Source organism: Eptatretus burgeri, chromosome 3 (genome assembly GCF_056783735.1).
Source record: "Eptatretus burgeri isolate ZD-2024b chromosome 3, Ebu_testis_v1, whole genome shotgun sequence".
In the NCBI taxonomy this organism is placed as follows: Eukaryota; Metazoa; Chordata; class Myxini; order Myxiniformes; family Myxinidae; genus Eptatretus; species Eptatretus burgeri.
This window is the reverse complement of record NC_140963.1, coordinates 70,691,940-70,713,535: the sequence shown is the minus strand read 5'-3', so window position 1 is coordinate 70,713,535 and position 21,596 is coordinate 70,691,940. Positions and strand designations below refer to the sequence as shown.

The following is a 21,596-nucleotide window of genomic DNA, read 5'->3' as shown; positions in this document are numbered from 1 at the left end:
GAGAGCACTTTCTCAACATTGAGAAAGGCAAACAATATTGTTGTGTCCACGCCGGTTAAGACCGACCTGGTCGGATAGGCGAACTATTTCCCTTGGAGACGAACAGCCGAGTTCCCTGGAGATTATGGTGCGCGTGGGATGGGAGGTGGCGAAGCACGTACCATATGCGTTCACCAGGACGGAGGACAAGGGTTTATACTCAAACCCACAACAAATAGACAGACACAAGCAATCTTAATAAATAGGGGTTTAATGAACATAAATCAAGTATTCATAAGAGGAATAAATGAAAGTATAATAACGAAAATAAATCGAAGAATGAGGTAATGAAACGTGAGGCAATTTACAGCCTAAAGTCGATGCGCCTCGCCAGAGGCGAACAAGGGGAAAGATTTTTTTTAAAAGAAAGAAAAATCCCTCTCTTTATTCCAGCACTTTGCTTTTGTCCAGAGATGGTCCTTTCGAACTTGACGATCAAACCACATCATCCTGCACGGGAAACTGCACCCGAAATGGCACCAAGCCACTCTCTGAGCGGGAAACGTACGTGAGGTATCCGTGTGACGGTAATCAATGCCAGGGCTCAGAAACTACCGTGCAGCTACTTTTCACGAGCGAATATGCTGACTATTCTTCTCTTGCACCAGGTCCGTTCACTACGATCGCCCATTTTCCTCCTCGACCATGTAAGACGATTTCTGAGGCCCCGTGATAAAGTCCTGAGGCACGCTCTTCTTCCCTCCTCAGAAATGTACATGCTTCATGACTCAGCCGAACAGTCAATGGCTCGCGTTTTGCTCCAGCACGCGAACAAATTTGCCTCAGCAAGAACACGAGAATCGTGCAGCCTTCTTCACCGTGTCGAGGGGAAGCCAGCAAGCTAAATCCTTTTGCCTCCAATCGTGTACCTCACACAACTCTCCTCTCTCCCGAACCCTCTGACGGCAAGCCCATCCATCATCCACCCGAGGGGCGTGGTTTGCTAGTTGTCATTCCTGGAGGTGAGGTTTTTGCCTGCTTGGAACGTTCGGCTCGGTTGTTTAAAGGATGCGATTCCTTTTTATCGCCGGTCTTGTAAATGCAAAAACATAGGAAAAAGGTCACAGGAGGCAATCACATACTGGGAGAAATCATCCTAAAACCCTATGTAATTTACACAGCACCCCCCCCCCCCCCCATGCGATGACATGTTACATCTTAGGCTGACAGTTTTCCCACTTAAATTGCATCGAGATGTCTCCTGCTCGTCCACAGACCATGCTACTCTCTACAATCCTTCCTTTACTATGAAGATCCTCCATCTACCCGACAAACATAACAATATATTAATCAATGATACTAAGTCTTAAAAAAAAGATATGTTGCAGTGATATGGAACTCACAAGACCACAGTATATTTGAACAAAGACTCTATTCCACTCATTTGTGGTTTGTCAAGCAAACATTGTAACGCGTAAAACAAAGAAACTCGCAAGCCGCGGGCAATGCACTCTGCAAACGTAATGAGTTCTGACTTTCTTTTTGTCAAAGACCTAATAAGCATGTTTTATGGTGTAAGCATTTTAAACCTTTATCTCAACTCTGTCAGTGCCTTTACCCATGATGCTTTCTGGCAAACCATTCCTTGTATGGTGACAAAGTGACTAGCCAATGCTTTACAACAGATTTCATGCCTCCGTATTATTTAAAAGCATTTGAAAGCATATGAAAGGGAAATTATTACGTAATTTGTGGACAAAGTGCGCTTATCCCCAAATGAAAAAAAACTTGTTTCAAAATCAAAATCCAGAAACACCAATGCTTTGCAATAGTCATATGATTCACAGAACTTTCTATCACCTTGTACGTCCATAAATTGTTGGTGCAGCGTATTAATCGCATTTCACAAGATGGGATTAATTATTTTACTTATACACCACCCACAATTGTAACCTTAAAATAAAAAAGTCCACAATTTTGTGTCAGTAGTGTCACTTCAGAATACTTCTGAAGCCTAAGAGATCTTCAGAAGTGTCACATTCACAATCGCCATGTACTCCCTATAGGTTTTTTTCGTACAGTGGAAAACAACCGAAGCAACTGTTAAAAGGATGATCAAATATTGAAATATTGGAGCCGATGGACGTCATGGGCCTTGTGAAGAGGACAGAACGTGTAGGCCTCAGGCCTCAGGCTTCAGGCCTGAGACTTCTAAAACATCTGGTGTCTGCCTATGGGCCAATGCAATTGGAATTATCCGAGCAATATAACCACAATGTATTTTATATGCACATCAGCAATTCACTTGTTTTTGCATCATGTATGTAACCTGTTATTTTTTACTAGCAACGGGGAAGGGGGGGGAGCAAGAGCGGGGCAGGGGGGAGAGAGAGAGAGAGAGAGACAGAGAGAGAGAGAGAGAGAGAGAGACAGAGACAGAGACAGAGACAGAGACAGAGACAGAGACAGAGACAGAGACAGAGACAGAGACAGAGAGAGAGAGAGAGAGAGAGAGACAGAGACAGAGACAGAGACAGAGACAGAGACAGAGACAGAGGTGGAGTGGAGGGACAAGGAGGGTGGAGGAGTGGTGGGGGAGCGAAGAGGGGTGAGGCAGCGAGGATGGGTGGGGGAGTGAAGGTGGAGGGAGAGCGAGTAAGGCAAGGCAGACGTGTGGTGGAGCATTAAATATTATTTATACTGTCTCATAAAAATGCTTCTGCGAAGAATAACAGTGAAGATGGAAACAAAATAATGTCTGAAATCCATTTTGACCGGTCATACTATAACTTCAGCGCATAGACAAACACCGCCCAGACACGTCTGGATATAAACTCCCCTCCAGACATAAAACACTGCCCGGACGCGTCCGGAGATGAGCTGTCGAGAGACTAACACTGCTCGGACACGTCAGGAGACAAACAACACCCGAACACATAATACATCCGGAGACAAGCACCGTCTGGCCACAGCTCCGTTTTTCACCGTGCCCGCAACAGTTACATAAATTAAATGAATTTGTTCAAATTATGACTTTATCCACAAAAGAGTTGCTCTTTAATGTACAATAACCCTGGAGACATCGTAAAGTTTAATCGCCCATGAAATAAACATTGCAGATAATTTGCCACGTTGCTTGCTAGTCTGTGTATATGTCATGTGGTACATTGTTTGGGGTGCGCGCAAGCATTATAACTTTATCTTATAACATCCATTTTTCACTAGATTTGCTTTGAATCTGGAGAGCACCTCACGAAACCTCCGAAAATATAGACACAGATGTGGCGGTCCCTCAGGGGGACAGGGCATGAGGTCAAGCAGTGAATGCATTAAATCAATGAAGGTGGTTCATTTTGGCACATTCCTAAATCTCTTATTCAGTCAATATAATTTTCCAAACAGTAGAAAAAGATAAGTTTAATACTTTGGAAATTTCACATTTTTTATGTATGTATGGAAAAGTAGGGACCATAGCATTGCTTGCTGAAAGTAAATAAGTATATAGGCTTATTTATAAGACTCGTTATTTCTTTAAATTATCAGATTTCACTCAAGATTTCGACACTGATTTAGTGTGGAAGATATCCAATCCTCAAAGCCGAAGTCACATTTCGATGATGCACTTTAATTCGTCCATGAGAGGAAATCGTGGAAAATTGTATCATCTCATGCTTGGTTTTTTCAAACCTGGCGGCGCGACCCCAAGTGGGGTCACCAAGCAAATTTCGTGGGGTCGCAGGTGTCTGCTTGCAGCGAAAAAAATTTTCTATTTTTGATCGGTGTTCGCTTTTACGGGATGTAATATAAATGGTTCGTTCAAAGTATGGGAACTGGCGCAACATGACGCTTGGAATGGGATCCAGCCGATGCGCGGGCTCGCTGAAGGGCGGTTCATTTTGGCGGGAAAATTAGTGGTTTGATCCACGGCTTCTCAGACTCAGACTCTGACTCTGTCATTAACATCTATTCACGTGTCCACGTACGACACGAGACCTTATTTGTGATGGCAGCACCGGCCACCAGCAAATCTCGAGAACGTTCTTCCCAGGATAAATTTTTGGACCTTGGATTTTACTACGTGGTGGATAAAAGTGGGGCACAGAGACCTCAGTGTGTGATTTGTTTTGAAGTGCTTTCTACGGAGTCTATTAAACAAAATAAGTTGCAGAGGCATTTGACTACAAAACATGCGCCTTATCAGGATAAGGAGAGAGCGTTCTTTGAGAGGAAACTTCTTGCACTCAAGAATACGCATCTTGATAGAGAGGGTACATGCCATCAGACCAATTCTCAGGCATTAGAGGCCTTGTATCGAGTGTCGCTCCATGTTGCCAAGACTAAAAAGCCTCACTCCATTGCGGAAGAACTCGTGCTGCCATGTGCAAAGGACATGATATCTCTGATTGTTGGGGAGGAAGCGGTGAAGAAACTGGCAGTTATACCCCTCTCTGACAACACCATCCAAGGCAGAATTGAAGATATGATGTAATGGCTCAGGACGTAATGTAAATGTAAACAGGACGTAATGGCTCAGGTCGTACAGAAGATCAAGGAATAGCCGTGGCACGCCATGCAGTTGGACGAGTCCACTGATATCGCATCGTACGCGCAACTCATTGTCTGGGTCTGCTTCATCAAGGCTGATAACTTTGTCGATGAGCCTCTGCTCATCAAACCATTGGAGGCCACCACCAAAGGCGAGGACATTTTTGGGAAAGTAGCGCAGTTTTATCGTGACCATGATCTGGACTTCGGAAAGTTGCTCGGTTCCACAACAGACGGTGTGCCAGCAATGTTAAGAGTGCATTCTGGATTCAAGACTAAATTGCTTGAGGTGGCTCCTTAGACCTCCATGGTACACTGCATGATTCACCGAGAAGCGCTCGCCTCTCGTACTTTGCCAGAAACCTTGCAGAGCGTGCTCTCAGAAGTTGTAAAAATGGTGAATCACATCGAATCAAGTGCCCTCAACACTAGGTTATTCAGGCTATTCTGCCAGGAGATGGACGCCGACCATAAGAATTTACTATTCTACACTCAAGTCAGATGGTTATCTCGAGGAAACCTTCTTCTGCGCGTTTACGAGCTCAAAGATGAACTGAAGGAGTTCCTACGCACACAAGGGAAAACGGCATGGGTAGCGTTGCTTGAGTCGGACTCTTGGCTGTCAGAACTGTGCTATCTCGTTGACATCTTTGAACGTCTCAATGTCCTCAACCGCTCCCTCCAAGGCAAAGAGGCCAACCTCATGATTTTTCATGACAAAATGAGCGGATTTCTGGCGACTCTAAAATTACTGGCAGACAAAGCAGCTGTTAAGCACTTCAGCCTTTTCCTCCGTCTGGTGGAGCATCTAACGACCTGCCAGTATGATGATACTGAGCTCGACAGTCTTTCTGGGGAGATAGCACGTCGCCTTCGGTCGCCCATTGAACAGTTCGAGCACTATTTCCCTGAGCTGGATGTGCAGTCCTTTTCTGTGGTTCGGGACCCTTTCACGGCTCCACTTGGCTCGATTGCTGATGAAGATGATACAGCACAGGAAGAGCTTGTTCAGCTCCAGCAGGATTCAGGAGCATGGGCTCTTGCGCAGACGAATTTGTTGTCGACATTCTGGTGCAAAATGCTGCCGTCGTACCCGACCCTGTCATGGCACGCCATTAAGGTTCCCATGCCATATCCTTCATCATACTTTTGTGAGCAGTCGTTCTCCACCATGGTGGTGATGAAAACAAAGAACAGAAATTGCCTAGAAATGGAGCATGATATGATCCTGGCATTGTCATCTACTTCTCTATGAATAGAGAAGTTGGTTTCTGAAAAACAGGCTCATCCTTCTCACTGATATCTCCAAATGTCATTTGGACTAAACTTCTGAAACATTCAACTGTACTATTTGGATACTGTCGGCTATTCTCCGTTTACTCGTCTATGAAAACATGACGATGGTGAATAAAGTAAACAGTAAATGTTCTTGTGTTATATGAAATCTTTTTTTATATATTATGAATTGGGTTTTGAATCTTTTGGGTCGCGCAATGTAGAGAGGTTCTGAAATTGGGTCGCTACTAAAAAAAAGTTTGAAAACCACTGATCTAATGCATGAAATTGCTCCAAGGTCCGAATTTGAAAACTATACTTACAAAAGCGAAGTATACAGCAATTCATATAATAGCTGTGATGAACAGGCATTCAATAATATGAGTGAGGAAAGTGGAAAAAATAAACTTTATCATTAAGAAATTGCTGCAACCTGTTCCAAGTCAAGGCATGGTTGAGCAGCCAAAAAACATGGTGGCTTCAGACCCCAGCCAGGTGACCTAGGATATTCCTCGAGACCCAATTAGACCAAGAGCCCGGGGGTACTTGGCTAGCTGAAAAGAACCAATTTTATTGCCTACCACAGTGGCCCATGTCCATTCCTGGGTACAGAACTGAACAACTGTCATGCCCCCATTGGTGGGTGTGGCCAGGGGGGCATTACTAACTTACCCCAAAGTTGATCTGGATCAGCTTTGTATGGTAACCCATAAAATATCACTTATATCGCCAAAATGTCATCCCTCGTGCAAAACTTGGATAATGCCAGTCATTTTCTATGGTGGGGTACCCCCTCCAGTCATCAATATATGACACTTCAAAGTTGATCTAGATCAGCTCATGAGGTAACCTATTGGAATCTATTAGAAAGTGTTCAGTAGGACCCCATGTGTTATGAATGCCCATTGCCAGTGGGTTCCATTGGTGGGTTACCCCTGCCAGTTGCCTTGAAAGTTGCCCCTCCCTGGATTGATCTAGATCAGCTCATGAGGTAACCTGTTGGAATCTATTACAAAATGTTCAGTAGGAACCCATGTATTATGAATGCTCATTACCAGTGATTTCCATTGGTGGGTTACCCCTGCCAGTTGCCCCTCCCTGGATTGACCGAGATCGGCTCATAAGGTAACCTCTTGGAATATATTACAAAATGTTCAGTTGGACCCCATGTATCATGAATGCTCATTGCCAGTGGTTTCCTAAGTTGACTCTCCCCTGGATTGACGTAGATCAGCTCGATGAAATAATCTCTTGGAATATAACAAAATTAGGCAACCTGATTTACCAGACACTAAGTATCGAAAGGCAGGAGAATATATTTTCTTTGGGGTCTTTCAGGACCATGGACTTCAGACCCATCTGCCAGTGGACACCCTATTAAAAAGAGGTGAAAGTAAGCATTTTTCATTACGAGATAAATTTATGGGATATATTTCCACAAGCAAACTTCAAACATTAAACAATTTAAAGTCTTAAACAACCGTAAATACAAAAATGTAGGATAAGAAAATAATCGAATGATCGAGTAAGTATAAGAGTACTGGTACAAATATGTAGCTTAAAATTATAGTTTCTGGATTATCATAGTGATTACCCAATGCTATCAGATTTCAGAGCTTTCTACAGTCGGTGTCCGTTCTGGCAATTTGGTCACGTTGGCAACAGCCAGAATTCATGTGACACTGATTCCAGATGTTAATTGTTCATTACTGGAATTATTTTTATACTGGGGTTGATACCTTTAAAACCAAGATAAGTAATTTTGAATATGCTTTTCAGTCCTGAACACTTGTTAACCGTCTGAATTCGGAGCCACGGACGACATAATATTTACATTGATTTGTTCGACCCAGTACTGTATTACGTAAATTAAAAATTCAAGCCAAGATGATCCTCTTAAACTGGGTCGATCTTGCATGCCAATATGCTCCATGACAACATACAAAAACCATTTTTAGAGTTATTAGTAGTAGTCATATGAAATATCAAGATTTCATCTTGGAAGAAAAGTGTCCACTTTTCGATATTAATGAACTCCTCTTTATATATATATATATATATATATATATATATATATATATATATATATATATATATATATATATATATATATATATATATATATATATATATATATATATATATATATATATATATATATATATAAAGTACAGATGAGACCAGTCGTGAACACTGTCCTATTATTTCCTTCTCGATATAGGAGCAGATAGAAACAAATGCATTCTTGTGGTGTTGATGCGACGAATGTGATGTCCCCTCTCCTGAACCCTCCACCGTTACATGGTTTTCAGTCTCCTTGAGGAACACAGCTCGGCAAGTTTTATGATATTCGGCCTCCTTAGCAATCAGGTCTACATTATTCCAAACAAGAGTCTTGATTCGTTCATTTGTAGAGAGCCTTACCCGCTCTGAAATTGACTGACATCCAGCCCATGTCACCATCTTAAACCTTAGTTCTTCCTTACCCCCTCGTTTCTTCTGAGCTTTGCCACAAAATACACAAGACCCCTTCAATAGCCCTTGCTGATTAAACTTTGATATTTTACTCTCCCCGTCTAGTCTCAATACATGGATTCTTGCTAACAGTACACGCATCAGATGAAGATGGACTTTCTCATGGACGCTTGACTGCAGAATGTGTTACGACAAGATGGATGATAGTGTAGTGTTGATTCTTCAATGTTTCTCCTGCCAACCCTACTAGTTACATCAGCATATTTATCCGATACCAAATTTTGACGCAAGGCAGACGTTTTCTTCATTGTTGCCCAACTTTTATCATTGAACAATTTCAGTCTGCGGTCATCTTCGTTTGATCTCAGACAGATAAAGCAGCGTGAAGTCCCCACATAATCAATAACCTACAATGAGACAAGGAGCGATAGTTGGACAGAGTTTATGGAAATTATAGACTGGTATGATTGGCCGTATCATTCAGTCCCATACATATTGGGTGTCAAAAACGCTGGACCACATTTCATATTTATAAAACTCAACTTCTCAATCATAGGCCCCTAATAAGATTGGGGCATTCATAGTTCTTGCAAGTGAACTCTTTCAACATGCCGATATAGGGTGGTCTAATAAAATGTTACCAATTCTAAATTGTTGTCATTTCCAGGAAAATTAATATTTTACTCTTTAGTTCAGGTGAATGATGGTTGAGCATCAATTTTTATCTACCAGCGTCAGTTATATTCAGAGCTGGAGTGTGACAGACCCCATTCCAAACCAGATTATATGAGGATCTTCCCATGAACTTGAGGAAGAATTGCTCCTAGTCGAATCACATTTAGATGCCTCTTGGGCAGATTAAAGGGAAGGGTGTAATAATACTGAATAGTGTTCAAAAATGGTGCTGTAACTGAAGAAAAAAAATGCATCAAACAAAAATGTCATGCCTCTGTGACAGGTTTCTGAAAAAAAAGAATCAGTAAAGCCTTCACCTGGAATAAATTAAAATTATGTTGATTTAGAAAAAGTACATTTAATTGGACCACCCTGTAATTGAAAGAAAGCCTTATTTCCTTCCTGCTGAACACCTGTGTTTGATGGTTGACTGTTGGGAGCAGTGGTATCTGTGTTCACTTCACCATCCTCCTGATTTGCACCAATATTTCCTTCATCATCCTGCGTGACATCATCAGCTGCAAACCCGACAACTTCCCGTATCTGAGAATCTGTTAGCGTAAGTCCTATGTTCACTTCATCAGTACGATCGACACCTCCTCCTCCCGTATCCTCCAGACTGCGATAGTCTGCATCTTCTGAATCTTCAGTATCCACATGTCCTCGATCCTTCTGTATCCTTGAACGATCCTTATCCATGAAAACGCCACAATTACCCTGAAAAGTTATTAAAAAAAAGTTGTGGTAATACAGATTTTCTTATGGAAAAGATAGTGAGATATCGAGTGATATATATATATATATATATATATATATATATATATATATATATATATATATATATATATATATATATATATATATATATATATTTCAAAATTTACATTTGAATTGACATAATCCTCAGAGAAAGATATTGTTACTAGTCCATTTCAGTGAGCTACTTACAGACTCTCTACATGCAGTAATAATTAACTTAAATTATAGGCCTGCCTCATCAAAAAATCGATTCAATACTACATTTATAATGTTGAGATGCTTCAGCATTGTCACTGTCAGTGGGGATGTCAACAACCATTTTGGATTGTCTGAAATTGAATGAAACCATTATTTATTAGTTTACCCAGTATCTAAGGGCTATCATAGCTAGAGATGATGGAGTTTAACACACTGGCCTAGTACTAGTGTTTTGAGTGGGGGAATTCAACCGTGTTGAAGTCAAAATCAGTGGAATTTGGTAGGTAGGCCCCTATCTAATAGTGCCATCCGATATTAAACTAGGCCCTCTCTCACTGGTGCAGCTCCAACTGGTGTTGTAGGATACCGGCACATGTTTAAGACTGCACTCCATGGCATTACACATGTTCAAGTGGGTAGGCCATATATGAAAATAATCATGACACCTTGCAACATGTGTGATGCATGCTACATGTACATCATGCATTACATGCTATAGGTAGGCCAGGCCTTGCCTAGCCAAGATTTTCTAGGCCTATATTCACTACTTCTCTGACAGAAACAGACATATTCATAACTGAGCAGTAAGCCCACATTATTGCTTTGTTCCTAATCCTTTATGCACCTTTTTATCTAAAGACAATCTCTAAAACAAAGCTGTTGACTTGACAGATATGTGTCAATGACAGTGCAATAAAAACAATGACAGTGCTGATCAATGTGCTGCTGCCACCTTTGTTACACTAACATAACTAAACAACACATGGGTCATTCTTGGGTCTGGTTGGTGGGATGCAGGGGAGAAGAAAAAAAAGGAAGAAATAAGAGGATATACTTGGCCTTTCATAGCACTACGTGATATCACCTTGATTTTATAGGGCCGATAATGCCATTGGCACTGACCCTTCTGTAATCCTGAGGTAAGACCTTGTTGTGAATTCAATAAAGACCCACTTAAACTAAAAAATAAATCTTGATTTTAAATTTTGAGGAAGTAAGACTTTCATTGGAATGTGCATCTGGAAAGTTCTATTAATCCAGGGAGGGGCAACATTCAGGGCAACTGGCAGGGGTAACCCACCAATGGAAACCACTGGCAATGGGCATTCATAACACATGGGTTCCTACTGAACATTTTCTAATAGATTCCAAGAGGTTAACTCATGAGCTGATCTAGATCAATCCAGGGAAGGGCAACTTTCAGGGCAACTGGCAGGGGTAACCCACCGCTGGAAACAACTGGTAATGGGCATTCATAATACATGGGGTCCTACTGAACATTTTCTAATAGATTCCAATAGGTTACCTCATGAGCTGATCTAGATCAACTTTGAAGTGTCATATATTGATGACTGGAGGGGGTACCCCATCATAGAAAATGACTGGCATTAGCCAAGTTATGTACTAAGGATGATATTTGGGCGATATAAGTGATATTTTATGGGTTACCATACAAAGCTGATCCAGATCAACTTTGGGGTAAGTTCGTAATGCCCCCCTGGCCACACCCACCATTGGGGGCATGCCAGTTGTTCAGTTCTGTACCCAGGGATGGACATGGGACACAGTGGTAGGTAATAAAATTGGTTACCTTTCCAGCTAACCAAGTACCCCTGGGCTCTTGCTCTAAATAGAGAGTGGTAACTGAGGATGCACCTGATAAAGGATATAATTAAATAAGGCTGTTAATTATCTTTAAAAGGGGTGTTTTAATTAATCCAAACACCCAATATTCACTCTTGCACTTCCTTGGAGTTTTCTTTGTGTGCATACAAAGTTTCAGACTGGTAGGTTTCATTGTTTTGGAGTTATGGAGGTCACACACACACACACACACACACACACACACACACACACACACACACACACACACACACACACACACACACACACACACACACACACACACACACACACACACACACACATACACACACACACACACACACACACACACACACACACACACACACACACACACTTATTAGTATCGATTTTCGGGAGCGATCGAGGCAGCAATCTATAACCGATGCACTGCCCAGATAAAGAGATCTGTCAGAAGACCATGTTGCATGCTTCAAAAAAGATCGCCTGTAGGATGGGTACTCTGCAAGTGATAATCATATTACATTCAACTAAACTGATAATTAACTTTATGACCTAATGCACCCTGAGTATGATTGCCCTCCATCAGGAGAGCAGCATCTGTCCCACTTGGGACGAGTCAGGATCCAGATACGAGAATTTTAAAATGATTTTTTTTAACGATTGAGGGATAGGGCTAAAGACTATATACAGCACTATATCTCAAAAAGTTTTTGACAGATTATGACAAAATTTGGTGGATGAGTTGGTTAGATGACAAGAACAAGCCAATTCGATTTTGCTTCAGGTCAGGCGATTGGCCTATCAGTGTGATACAAAACGTAAAGTGTTCAGCTTGGCGGAGGTATGCGTTCTTCAAAGTGTCATTCTAGTTCTTCTGGTTATCAGGCAGGTTTGTAATCTGAAACACCTAACAATTGGATTTTGATGCAACGATGCGGGATACCGAGTATGAATCTCGTAACTAGCCCTAAAAGGCACAGAAGCCATTAAAATGGTGATGTAAATGTGATACAAGCTATCCTATTGAAAGATTCCTTATTTGGCGAAGTGCAAGTTGCATCCTTTCCATTTTCTGAACGCCATCCACTTTTTTTTTTCTTCAGATTTCAATAAGAAATTAAAAACAACTCCGAATGATTTCAAAGACTGGAATGCATCAAAAGTCAGGATTGAAAAAATTACGTTTCTGATTTTCTTTGAAAGCGTCTACAACTGTGATTGAATGAAACAAATGCATGGGGAAGCTTTTGAGGCTGAAACCCACCCATTTAATATCATTCATCAAGTTCAATATCTGGAAAGGAATCTAATTTTTGTTTGTTTTGAAAGGAATTATTAAAAATTCTTTGTCTCATTACCAAATGCCTTAATTGGATAAAAAAGAATGATGAATAGACAGGTTTATTTTTTAACATCTTCTGTGAACAGTGACCCCTGAAGATGACCCCAAATGCCGACCATTGGAACTGGAAAAAGAAGAAGGAGGCTTTGCACTTCTCTTTCCTGAGATGGAAGGCGTGAGAGTAAAATCTTTCACCTTTTCTCGGGACTTCCTAATCACCACCGAAAAGCTGCAGCAGATGGGTAAGGTGTGATGGAGAGTGGGAGCAGGATCATAACTTTTTTTTTAATCTTGGCTGGCCATGATGAGCACATAATTTTCTTTAGGTCTCCTTGGAGAACCCGAACTGCGTGCAGTGCTGCTGTTTGGATTTGGCTCTGCCATAAGCGGTGCTGGTTCACTACGGGCCTGGAGGAAGTGTTCACAGCTTGCATCTTTCCTTGATCGGCCAGGAGTGATTTTGGCTGGTGGACAAGTCGACCAACTGCTTTCGCCAAGCAAGCTTTTGTGAGAGCACAATGAAAATCTAAAGAATTGGGACAAAGATAAGAAGTTTAAAAAAAAAAGTCTTGAAAAGTAATGGACCCATTGTAGGAAAACCCTGATGTTGGCATAATGATGAAGGTGGCTGTTTTAGATCTTAGGGTTCTGAGTTTGAACCACTATCGTGCTGTTAAAATAACACCGAGTGTGTTGACAGCCTGACATCCTTCCTAACCTGTCTGTGGTACACAAAACTGTGTGTTCGTGGTACCATGGATGTTCCCTCTCTGTGATGGATTGGTCTATAAAATTTAGAATTAAACTCACTTCCTGGTATTAGCTGCAATACAATGCAACAGAGAAGTAGAGGGCTGTACTCTGCGAAGCTCATGCCCAATAAGTGTGTAGTCTATGCAACTGTTCAGCCAGAAGAACCTTTTTATTACCTCCACCACTGAAGGTGAAGGAGTTTATGTTTTCACCCCTTTCTGTTTGTTTGTTTGTCTTTGTGTGCAGGATATCTCAAAAAGTTGTGGACGGATTCGGATGAAACTTGATGGACAGGTTGGGTGTGTGACCATGACAAATTGATTCGATTTTGGTGATGATCCAAATCCGGATCCGACTACTAAATTTTTTAAGTGATTCTTCACCATTGAGAGACAGGGCTCAAAAACGATATATAGCATGATATTTCAAAAATGTATTGGGCCAGATATGTTCGCGTAGATCAGGCATTACGGGGCCGAGGTATGCGCTCTACGAAGTGATCTTGTAGTTTTTTAAGTGATTCTTCACAATTGAGAGATAGGGCTAAACTAATTTCTAGCACGATATCTCAAAAAGTTGTGGACAGATTCGTATGAAACTTGGACATGTTGGGTGTGTGACAAGGAAGAATTGATTCAATTTTGGTGAAGATTCGAATCCGGATCCAGATTCAAGAATTTTTTTTGTGATTCTTCATCATTGAGAGATCGAGCTAACTAATATATAGCACGATATCTCAAAAAGTTGTGGACGGATTTGGATGAAACTTGGTGGACATGTTGGGTGTGTGGCAAGGACAAACTGATTAGATTTTGGTGAAGATCCAAATCTGGATCTGTATACGAGTTATTTAATTTCAAAAATGTTTTGGGCCTGAAATGTTCTTGTGGATCAGGCATTTGGTGACGGAGGTATGCGTTCTACTGAGTACCCTTCAAGTTATCCCTCCCCCCTCCCAGAGGGAGGGAGCGGGATATTGTAATCGTCCGGTTTGTTTGTCTGTTTGTTTGTCTGTCTGTGAGCAACTTTACGGCAAAACGGCTTTTGCAAACACTATCAAATTTAATCCAGAGATGGACAATGAACCTTGGATGACCCCATTAACTTTTGGGTCCAATTGGATCAAAGGTCAAGGTCACGAAAAGATCAAAATCGTTTTTCGCTCAAAACTTCGTCAAAAATGATCTGATTTACTTCAAACTAAGCTTATAGTGAACTTTATTCTATTTGTCACTTATAATCCTACCCATTCCTACAGTGAAAAATGCATATTTGTGAAGATCGGTAGGGTCTGAAGTTTTGGGGGTCATGGCCATCGGTCAAAATTACAAATTTTCCATTGAAACTAAAACATGGTTACGAAAATACAACTTTATGGGAAAACGGCTGGCTCAAACATTGTCAAATTGTATCCACAGGTGGGTAATGAGCCTCGGACAACCCCATTAACTTTTGGGTCCAATTAGGTCAAAGGTCAAGGTCAGGTCATGAAAAGGTCAAAATCTTTTTCGCTCATAACTTCGTCAAAAATGGTTTTATTGACTTCAAACTAAGACTAAAATATTCCTTATTCTATTCCTTATAATCAACATTCAGGTTAAGGATGTATCAAATTTAAATTTGATCCCCAAAATAACTTTATGCCTTAAATGGGCGGGATTTGTTGTGCCCGGCACCACTTGTTTTAAATTGTTTTAGCTGCTCTCAGAACTGTTTTGTGTATCACAGACAGGTTAATGAGTGGCAGGCATTTCCTGTTGGTCAGGATGCACGCAGCAATAGTTGGTGTGGCACTTCCTTCCTGGTTCCTGACCACAGTGATGGGGTCGAATCTCGACTTAGTGTCTCATATGGTTTAACCCAGTGGTTCTCAACTCATTTCAGTCCACGGTCCACCAAGCCAATCAAAATTTTTGTGGACCACCTCCTTTTCGCGACATGAGCAAGAGTGACCACGCAAAACATTTCAGCTTTTAATTTTTAATCAATAAAAAAAAATTCTAAAAACATGTTTTCACTTTGTCATTTTGGGGTATTTTGTGTAGATCAGTAACAATTAAAAAAAAAATCTAATCCATTTTATATTCGGGCTGTAACACAACAAAATGTGAAAAAGTCAAGGGGTGTCAATACTTTCTGAAAGCACTGTCTACAAGGTGTGATCAAAAAGTTTGGTGAATGGGGCCGCAAGTAATGAATGTGTGAAAATTGTTGAGGTCAGTGGGTGGGACTTATTTTGTTAACCCTCTCACTTGCCAGCAAGCAACAAACACCATTTTACTACGTGCCATTGCACCGTGGCATTGCTTTGTGTGAACACGTGTTTGTGGCTTCTGACACTTTTGTAGAAAATGTCGAAGTTTGAACAACGTGCAAACATGAAATTTTGTTTTAAACTTGGCAAGACGGCTGCAGAAACACAAGAGGTCAACGCATGGCTCTCAACAGGATCCTCTTATCTCTCCATGCCTGGGCTGGATCACCCAAAGGCAGTACCTTGGGTCCAGTCTTGTTTCCAATCTCCATCAATGATCTTTGACTGGAAAATATTCTTTATCTCTTTTCTGATGACTCCACCATTGGCCATAGCATCATTCAACCTTCATGTGCCTTGCAGCAGCCTCTTCCCTCTCTGTAGACCTGATAAAATAATGAGCTGGTCCAACACTTGGAATGTCTTTCAATCCCGACAAGTCTCACATTCTCACTCCGTCTCTCCGGAAGGACCAGCTCGCAAACCCTCCCATTTCCTTCCTTAACAAACCTCTTGAATAAGTTCAGTCACTCAAATTTTTTATGATCTTCTTTGGCAAACGACGTATCTAATTTGGCCTCCAAAGCCCGCAGCTGACTGCATGCTCCGTGTGAAGTCTTTCCTTGGCAAATCCGAACTTTTAATAATTCACAAGGCCTTCATCTGTGGCTTGAGGGAGTACCGCTTCCCCCTTTGGGTTGGCACTCTTGCCTCACACATTGCCCAGAGTTACGCTGTGGCAACCAAGCCTTCAAAATCATTGGTATGTCCCAAAATGAAGCTGTCTCTGGGCCTATTATTCTTGCATCACAGGCAGGTCAGTGGTCTGTTTGCCATCAACTGCCTCCTTTGTGGTATTGTACCCTTTGCTCTATTCTTTCTGTGCTCTGCCCCCCCCACTCCCCCTCCACACCCAAGGCACATGCGGTCTGACAGAAAACCCTTTCTGGTGAAACTCCAAAAATCCAGCCAAACTTCTCACCTCCACTAATTAGTTCCTCTTTTCTCTTGCCTGCGGAACCAACTTGCTCATTCTGTTCGATCTCATTTTTTCCTGGATTGCTTCAAGACAGCTGTTCATCACCATCTCAGGTCAATCCCATCCAAATCCATAGTTTCTTCCCTCATAAACACTCCCAAGCCCACCTCTTTCCGTGTTTCCAAGTTATCGGTTTTCCCTCTGCTCCCTTACCATACTCTTGCATGTTTTTTTTTTATGGTGGTGGTGCTGTTCCATTTTGCATCTTCCCAATTTTCCCTTCCCATCTATGATTGAAAGTTTGTACTTGTATACATCTTGTTCAACTCTTCCCTACCCCCCACCATTCGCTTCCTCTTGTTCTTCCCCCAAGTCCTTTCTTCCTTGAGCTCTCATATTTTGTGCCACTACCCTGCTGTGTGTTTCTCCCCCTAGTTCCATTGTTGTTTTAGTTCTGTTCTCTACTGGTTTATTGTGTTGTCGGTACTCCATGAGCCTAGACTCTGTTTTCCAAAAAATTGTGTTAAAGTCCTGTTTCATAACATGGAGATGTGAAGTTGTGTACTGGGTTTTCCTTTCACGAGGTGCACATATATGCTCCATCCGTGTTTATCAATTCCAACAATTTCAGGACAGTTCTACTTGGTGACTTGTATTTCTCTTGAAGCTATAATTCATTATAGTATAACTCTTGAAGCTTGAAGCTTGAAGCAACTTTTTAATAGATGTCATGAATCCTTCATGCCTTGGGTAAATTGGTAATTTGTTAGTACCACCCAAATCGTCCTTACTGGTGAAGGCATTTTTGGAATAAAACCAGTTATTTTTGGTGCATTTTTCTTCCACCACATGTTGAAATGGTTTATCTGGGTGTGTTTTATGTTTGCAGTGGCGAAGCTGGTGGCCTGTGCATATCCATATCTGGCCCAGCTGTTCGTGCTGCATCTTTATTGCTCGACTCGGATGTGTCATCCTTTGAGCAAGCCAAGAGCCAACTTCGTGGGACAGCATTGGAGCCAACACCCACACTTGCCCTCATGTTTTCTTGTGTGGGACGTGGCCAAACATACTATAATCGCCTTTTTAACGTGGAAGCAGATGCCTTCCATAGTGTGTATCCAAAAACACCATTGTTTGGATTCTTTGGGAATGGGGAGTTTGGGCGGAGCCGCGATGTTTGGAACCTTCAGGATACTTTGAGCTCCAAGGATGGAAGCAGCCAGAAACTCTCCCACAGTTTCACAACTGCATTTGTCTTTTTACATTTTGGAGAACCCGCACTCACAGCGAGCTCTACTATTAATGATAATCAGCAAACAACCAATTGAATTGTCAGTCTCTGGCCACACCTCTGATGCAGGCCAACTGCAGCAGATACGGCTACACCTTGTTGTAATGTGCACATTTTTCGGGATGTGCCTGGCTGAAGTCCACTGTATATTTACTATACTCCATAGATTTGGAGAAGACAGTTAAATTTATTTCTGTAAATAAACAGTATAACATGTGGATATGTTATGGTTCAATGGAAATTGGTACACAGCAAGTAATTTTTTTTTAAGAGTTCCTGACATGCAACAACAATAGTCACAACAAAATTTCAAAAAATTGTCTAATCAGAAATAACACTCCATCACATCCTGTAGTCAAACAAAGTAGATGATTCTACAAAGACCATTCATGGTTAAAGAGGGCTTGCTGTTTCATGACATAGTACTATATTATATAGTTGTGAATGCCCCACTCAGGAATTTATTTCAAAATATAAGATTTAATGAGGGGCCCACTTGATATCGTTGACACCCTGGAATTGCCGCTTGAGGGTATACTTGTCAGCCCAAGCCGTACACAGGTAAGAATCTGAGTCATCTTCTTCCAACCGCTGCAGAGAGACAATATCGCTCACACAATGGTATCATCATCTTGCTTCTCCAAAAGCATCGAGCCATCATATAAAAGCACCCAAATTATTTTGGCTCCTTTTGCAGCAACAATTGGAATTTTTCAGAGCAGTGCAGCAGGTGCAATTTGAGATCTATAATTAACATTTATGGGTATTACGGGATATCGTCATTTTCTACCAAAATTATTCATTGAAAACTAGTAGTAGGCAGTGTAAGAATCTAACCTGCAGCTCTTGTTGTCGGCGATGTGCATGTAACATCATCCGTTTCTTCTCCTCCTCACTGACCACAGGCTCTCGTGCTGGTGGGCCCTGCCCTCTCTGCACACAACCATCTCTCTCTCACTCTGGTGTTCTGCTTCAAACAGGTTCAGTGATACAAAAGCAGTCTCATGCTAAAGATTACATTGCAGAGTAGTTTGCCCTTGACTTCCCAGCAACAGTCAGGGCAGGAATTAGAAATTTGGCTTGGGTGCCAACGATGACTCGCTCGGCATGAAAAGACACGATGGAATCTTTAACACCCTTTAACTAATGGGAGCAGATGGGTCCCCAGTTAAAGGTCTATCCCAAGCTGAAAGATGGCACTCTTTGTGATGCAACATCCTACCTGTGAAGCTCCAATCTGAGTTTATACTCAAGGCTGAGAATCAACCCAGATGACGTGGCTCAAATGTAAATGTGCCACCTTAGCACTATCCTACTCGACACACATAGCTGTAGGAACCATATATGTATGAGCTCGCGAAGCGAAAAGCGGGGTTCAGCGATCGGTTGCATACATACGTACGTGTTTGCATTTTGTTAAAGAGCGTACATTGAAAACCGTTCAACAGATAAATTGAAACTTTACCACGTTACATGACCATTTGATATCGAGCATATCTGAGCGTACGTCGAAAACCGTTAGAAATTAGAATTATTGTAATCGCTCCAGCCTTGTGCTTGGCTCGTGGAGAAGGTCAAGTACAATTTGGCATTTTAACGATCTCCCGATTTATACTTTAGCGATATATTCTGGCGTCTTTATCAGCCTTGGTAGTTATGAAATCACTCGAACAAGAATAAAGGCTACTTTATTAGGGCTTATGAATGTATGTACTCTCTAGCAGACTTTTCAAATTATAATATGTACACATTTACCTAAGAAGTGTTGAATAGATGCAATTACAAATTCACTGCCAGAGGAGTCTGCTCACACCAAGTCTTTCTCAAGACTGCACAGAGTAAGTATTCGATGAATATTGTCTAGTTTCATAGTGTTACGAATTTGGAATTCGATTGCACACAACATACAGGTTCCTTCAGTCAACTATGTTGATAAGTGCTTGTTCCCTAGATAGCTCATCTTTCATTGTTTAATTGTTCAGAAATCGATTAGATGCGCTGCGGATCGATTTAATAGTTAGGGAACGAACAATGGAGACATCCCTCCCCCTCTTCTGCGAAGAGGAAGAACCACCCTGCCGTCCCGTGATTCATGATGTCAACAACTCCCTCCCACCTGTGGTTGAGCGGGGGGATGGATCACGAGGGCATGAGTCAAGCCGGGTGTGGGGGAGGGGGGCGGAGAATGATAAGAGGAGATCTTTTCTTTGTTCGTGGGCAGGAGTTGGAGTAGTAAGCTTTTTGCTTCAGCAGACCGTCGGGTCCTGCTTGGATTGCGTTAGGGTTGAGGCCTTCGGAAGCTTTTTGCTTCGGCTGGCTTTAGTGAGCTTCGGTTGAGGCCTGGCTCGGGAGGAGGCTTTTTGGAGGCTTTTTGCTTTGGTGGTTCAGTGAGCTTCGGCTTCTGCTTGGCTCGGGAGAGCTTTTTGCTTTGAGCTGCTTTGTTTGGAAGAAAGTTAAGCCGGTTGCTCGGCTCAAGCTGCGAGTGGTGGCTTCTTCTTCTTGGTTTGTGGAGCTCTATGTTTTCCATTTTGGTTCCCGGCTTGGTGCGACTCATCGACCTCTTCTTGGAGGTGGTTCCTCGGGGAAGCGAAGCATCGACGGGAAGGATCGGCGCCTCGTCTCGCCAGCACGTGTTGAGAAGCGCGGGAGGATTCGCGGGAGCTTGGGAAGGATTGCAGCTCACGGCGATTGGATCCAGCTCGCTCTCGCTGGAGCCCGGGTCCGAACAACTTGTAGACCACACGAGGTGGTGAGGTTCGAGATAGGTTCTGGGTTTCAGCTCACCTGTCCTCCGAGCTGGAGCCCGCTATTAAAGGCCTCTGCCACCATTTCTTGGGTGTGTGTGTGTGCGTACGTGTGTCCGTGGGCCCGTCTAATAAGTAGGAAATTGTTAAGTGCTTTGTGTGCTGTAAATGTTTGCATTGCATTTCGTATAGACTATAGACGGTTTTACTTCTTTTGTCGTGCTTTTGTCGCTTGTATAATTGCATACGTGTTTTGCCTTGTTTAATTGCATACGTGCTTTATTATAATAAATGTCCTTGCGTGAATGTAAACCTGTTCGTTGCGTCCTCTTCCCTTAATTGAGCCGCCATCTTGCATTCGGAATATAGTTGGTTTTTAAATAGCCGGTAAAGTGATCGGGTCCAATGGGACTGCGCGATAATACCCCGCTCGGTTATCCCAAAAGGAAGCGAGCTGCTTAAGCCGCTCGTTTCCAAGCGGTCCCGTTGAGGTACAATCTCTCGGTAACCTACCCACACGAATAATTAGGTAAATTGAAAATTTGGCGATCAGACCCTGCAGCGCGCGGACAAGGTTGTGGTGTGGTTAAAAATACACCCGTGGCTGGTTTCCAGCGTTGATCCGGAAAGCTGCGACTGGATTGTCCGTTCGGTGGGCAAAGCGACCGCTATTTTGACGCGGTCGTTTGCACGCCGACGAGCGGGAAATTTACAACACT

The 21,596-nt window shown here is 42.2% G+C and overlaps 2 protein-coding genes across 6 annotated transcripts in view; one reads left to right on the top strand and one right to left on the bottom strand.

The window, feature by feature from the left end:
* The window catches only part of FBXO22 (F-box protein 22), a 54,230-nt gene extending 35,877 nt beyond the window's left edge, over window positions 1-18,353 (top strand). For all 3 annotated transcript variants that reach the window (XM_085873891.1, XM_085873889.1, XM_085873890.1), the window contains 3 exons: window positions 12,943-13,098; window positions 13,183-13,363; window positions 17,732-18,353. In XM_085873891.1, coding sequence (XP_085730017.1) covers window positions 12,943-13,098; window positions 13,183-13,363; window positions 17,732-18,170 — 776 coding nt within the window. In that variant the 3' untranslated portion in view covers window positions 18,171-18,353. The remainder of the gene's footprint in view (window positions 1-12,942; window positions 13,099-13,182; window positions 13,364-17,731) is intronic.
* CFAP298 (cilia and flagella associated protein 298) overlaps window positions 18,301-21,596 on the bottom strand; it is a 48,292-nt gene continuing 44,996 nt past the window's right edge. For 2 of the 3 annotated variants that reach the window (XM_085873893.1, XM_085873892.1), the window contains 2 exons: window positions 18,971-19,066; window positions 18,301-18,724 (listed from right to left, as the gene is read on the bottom strand). In XM_085873893.1, coding sequence (XP_085730019.1) covers window positions 18,614-18,724; window positions 18,971-19,066 — 207 coding nt within the window. In that variant the 3' untranslated portion in view covers window positions 18,301-18,613. Of the gene's footprint in view, window positions 18,725-18,970; window positions 19,101-21,596 lie in introns of all 3 variants that reach the window. The other variant, XR_015056241.1, reaches the window with a different exon arrangement.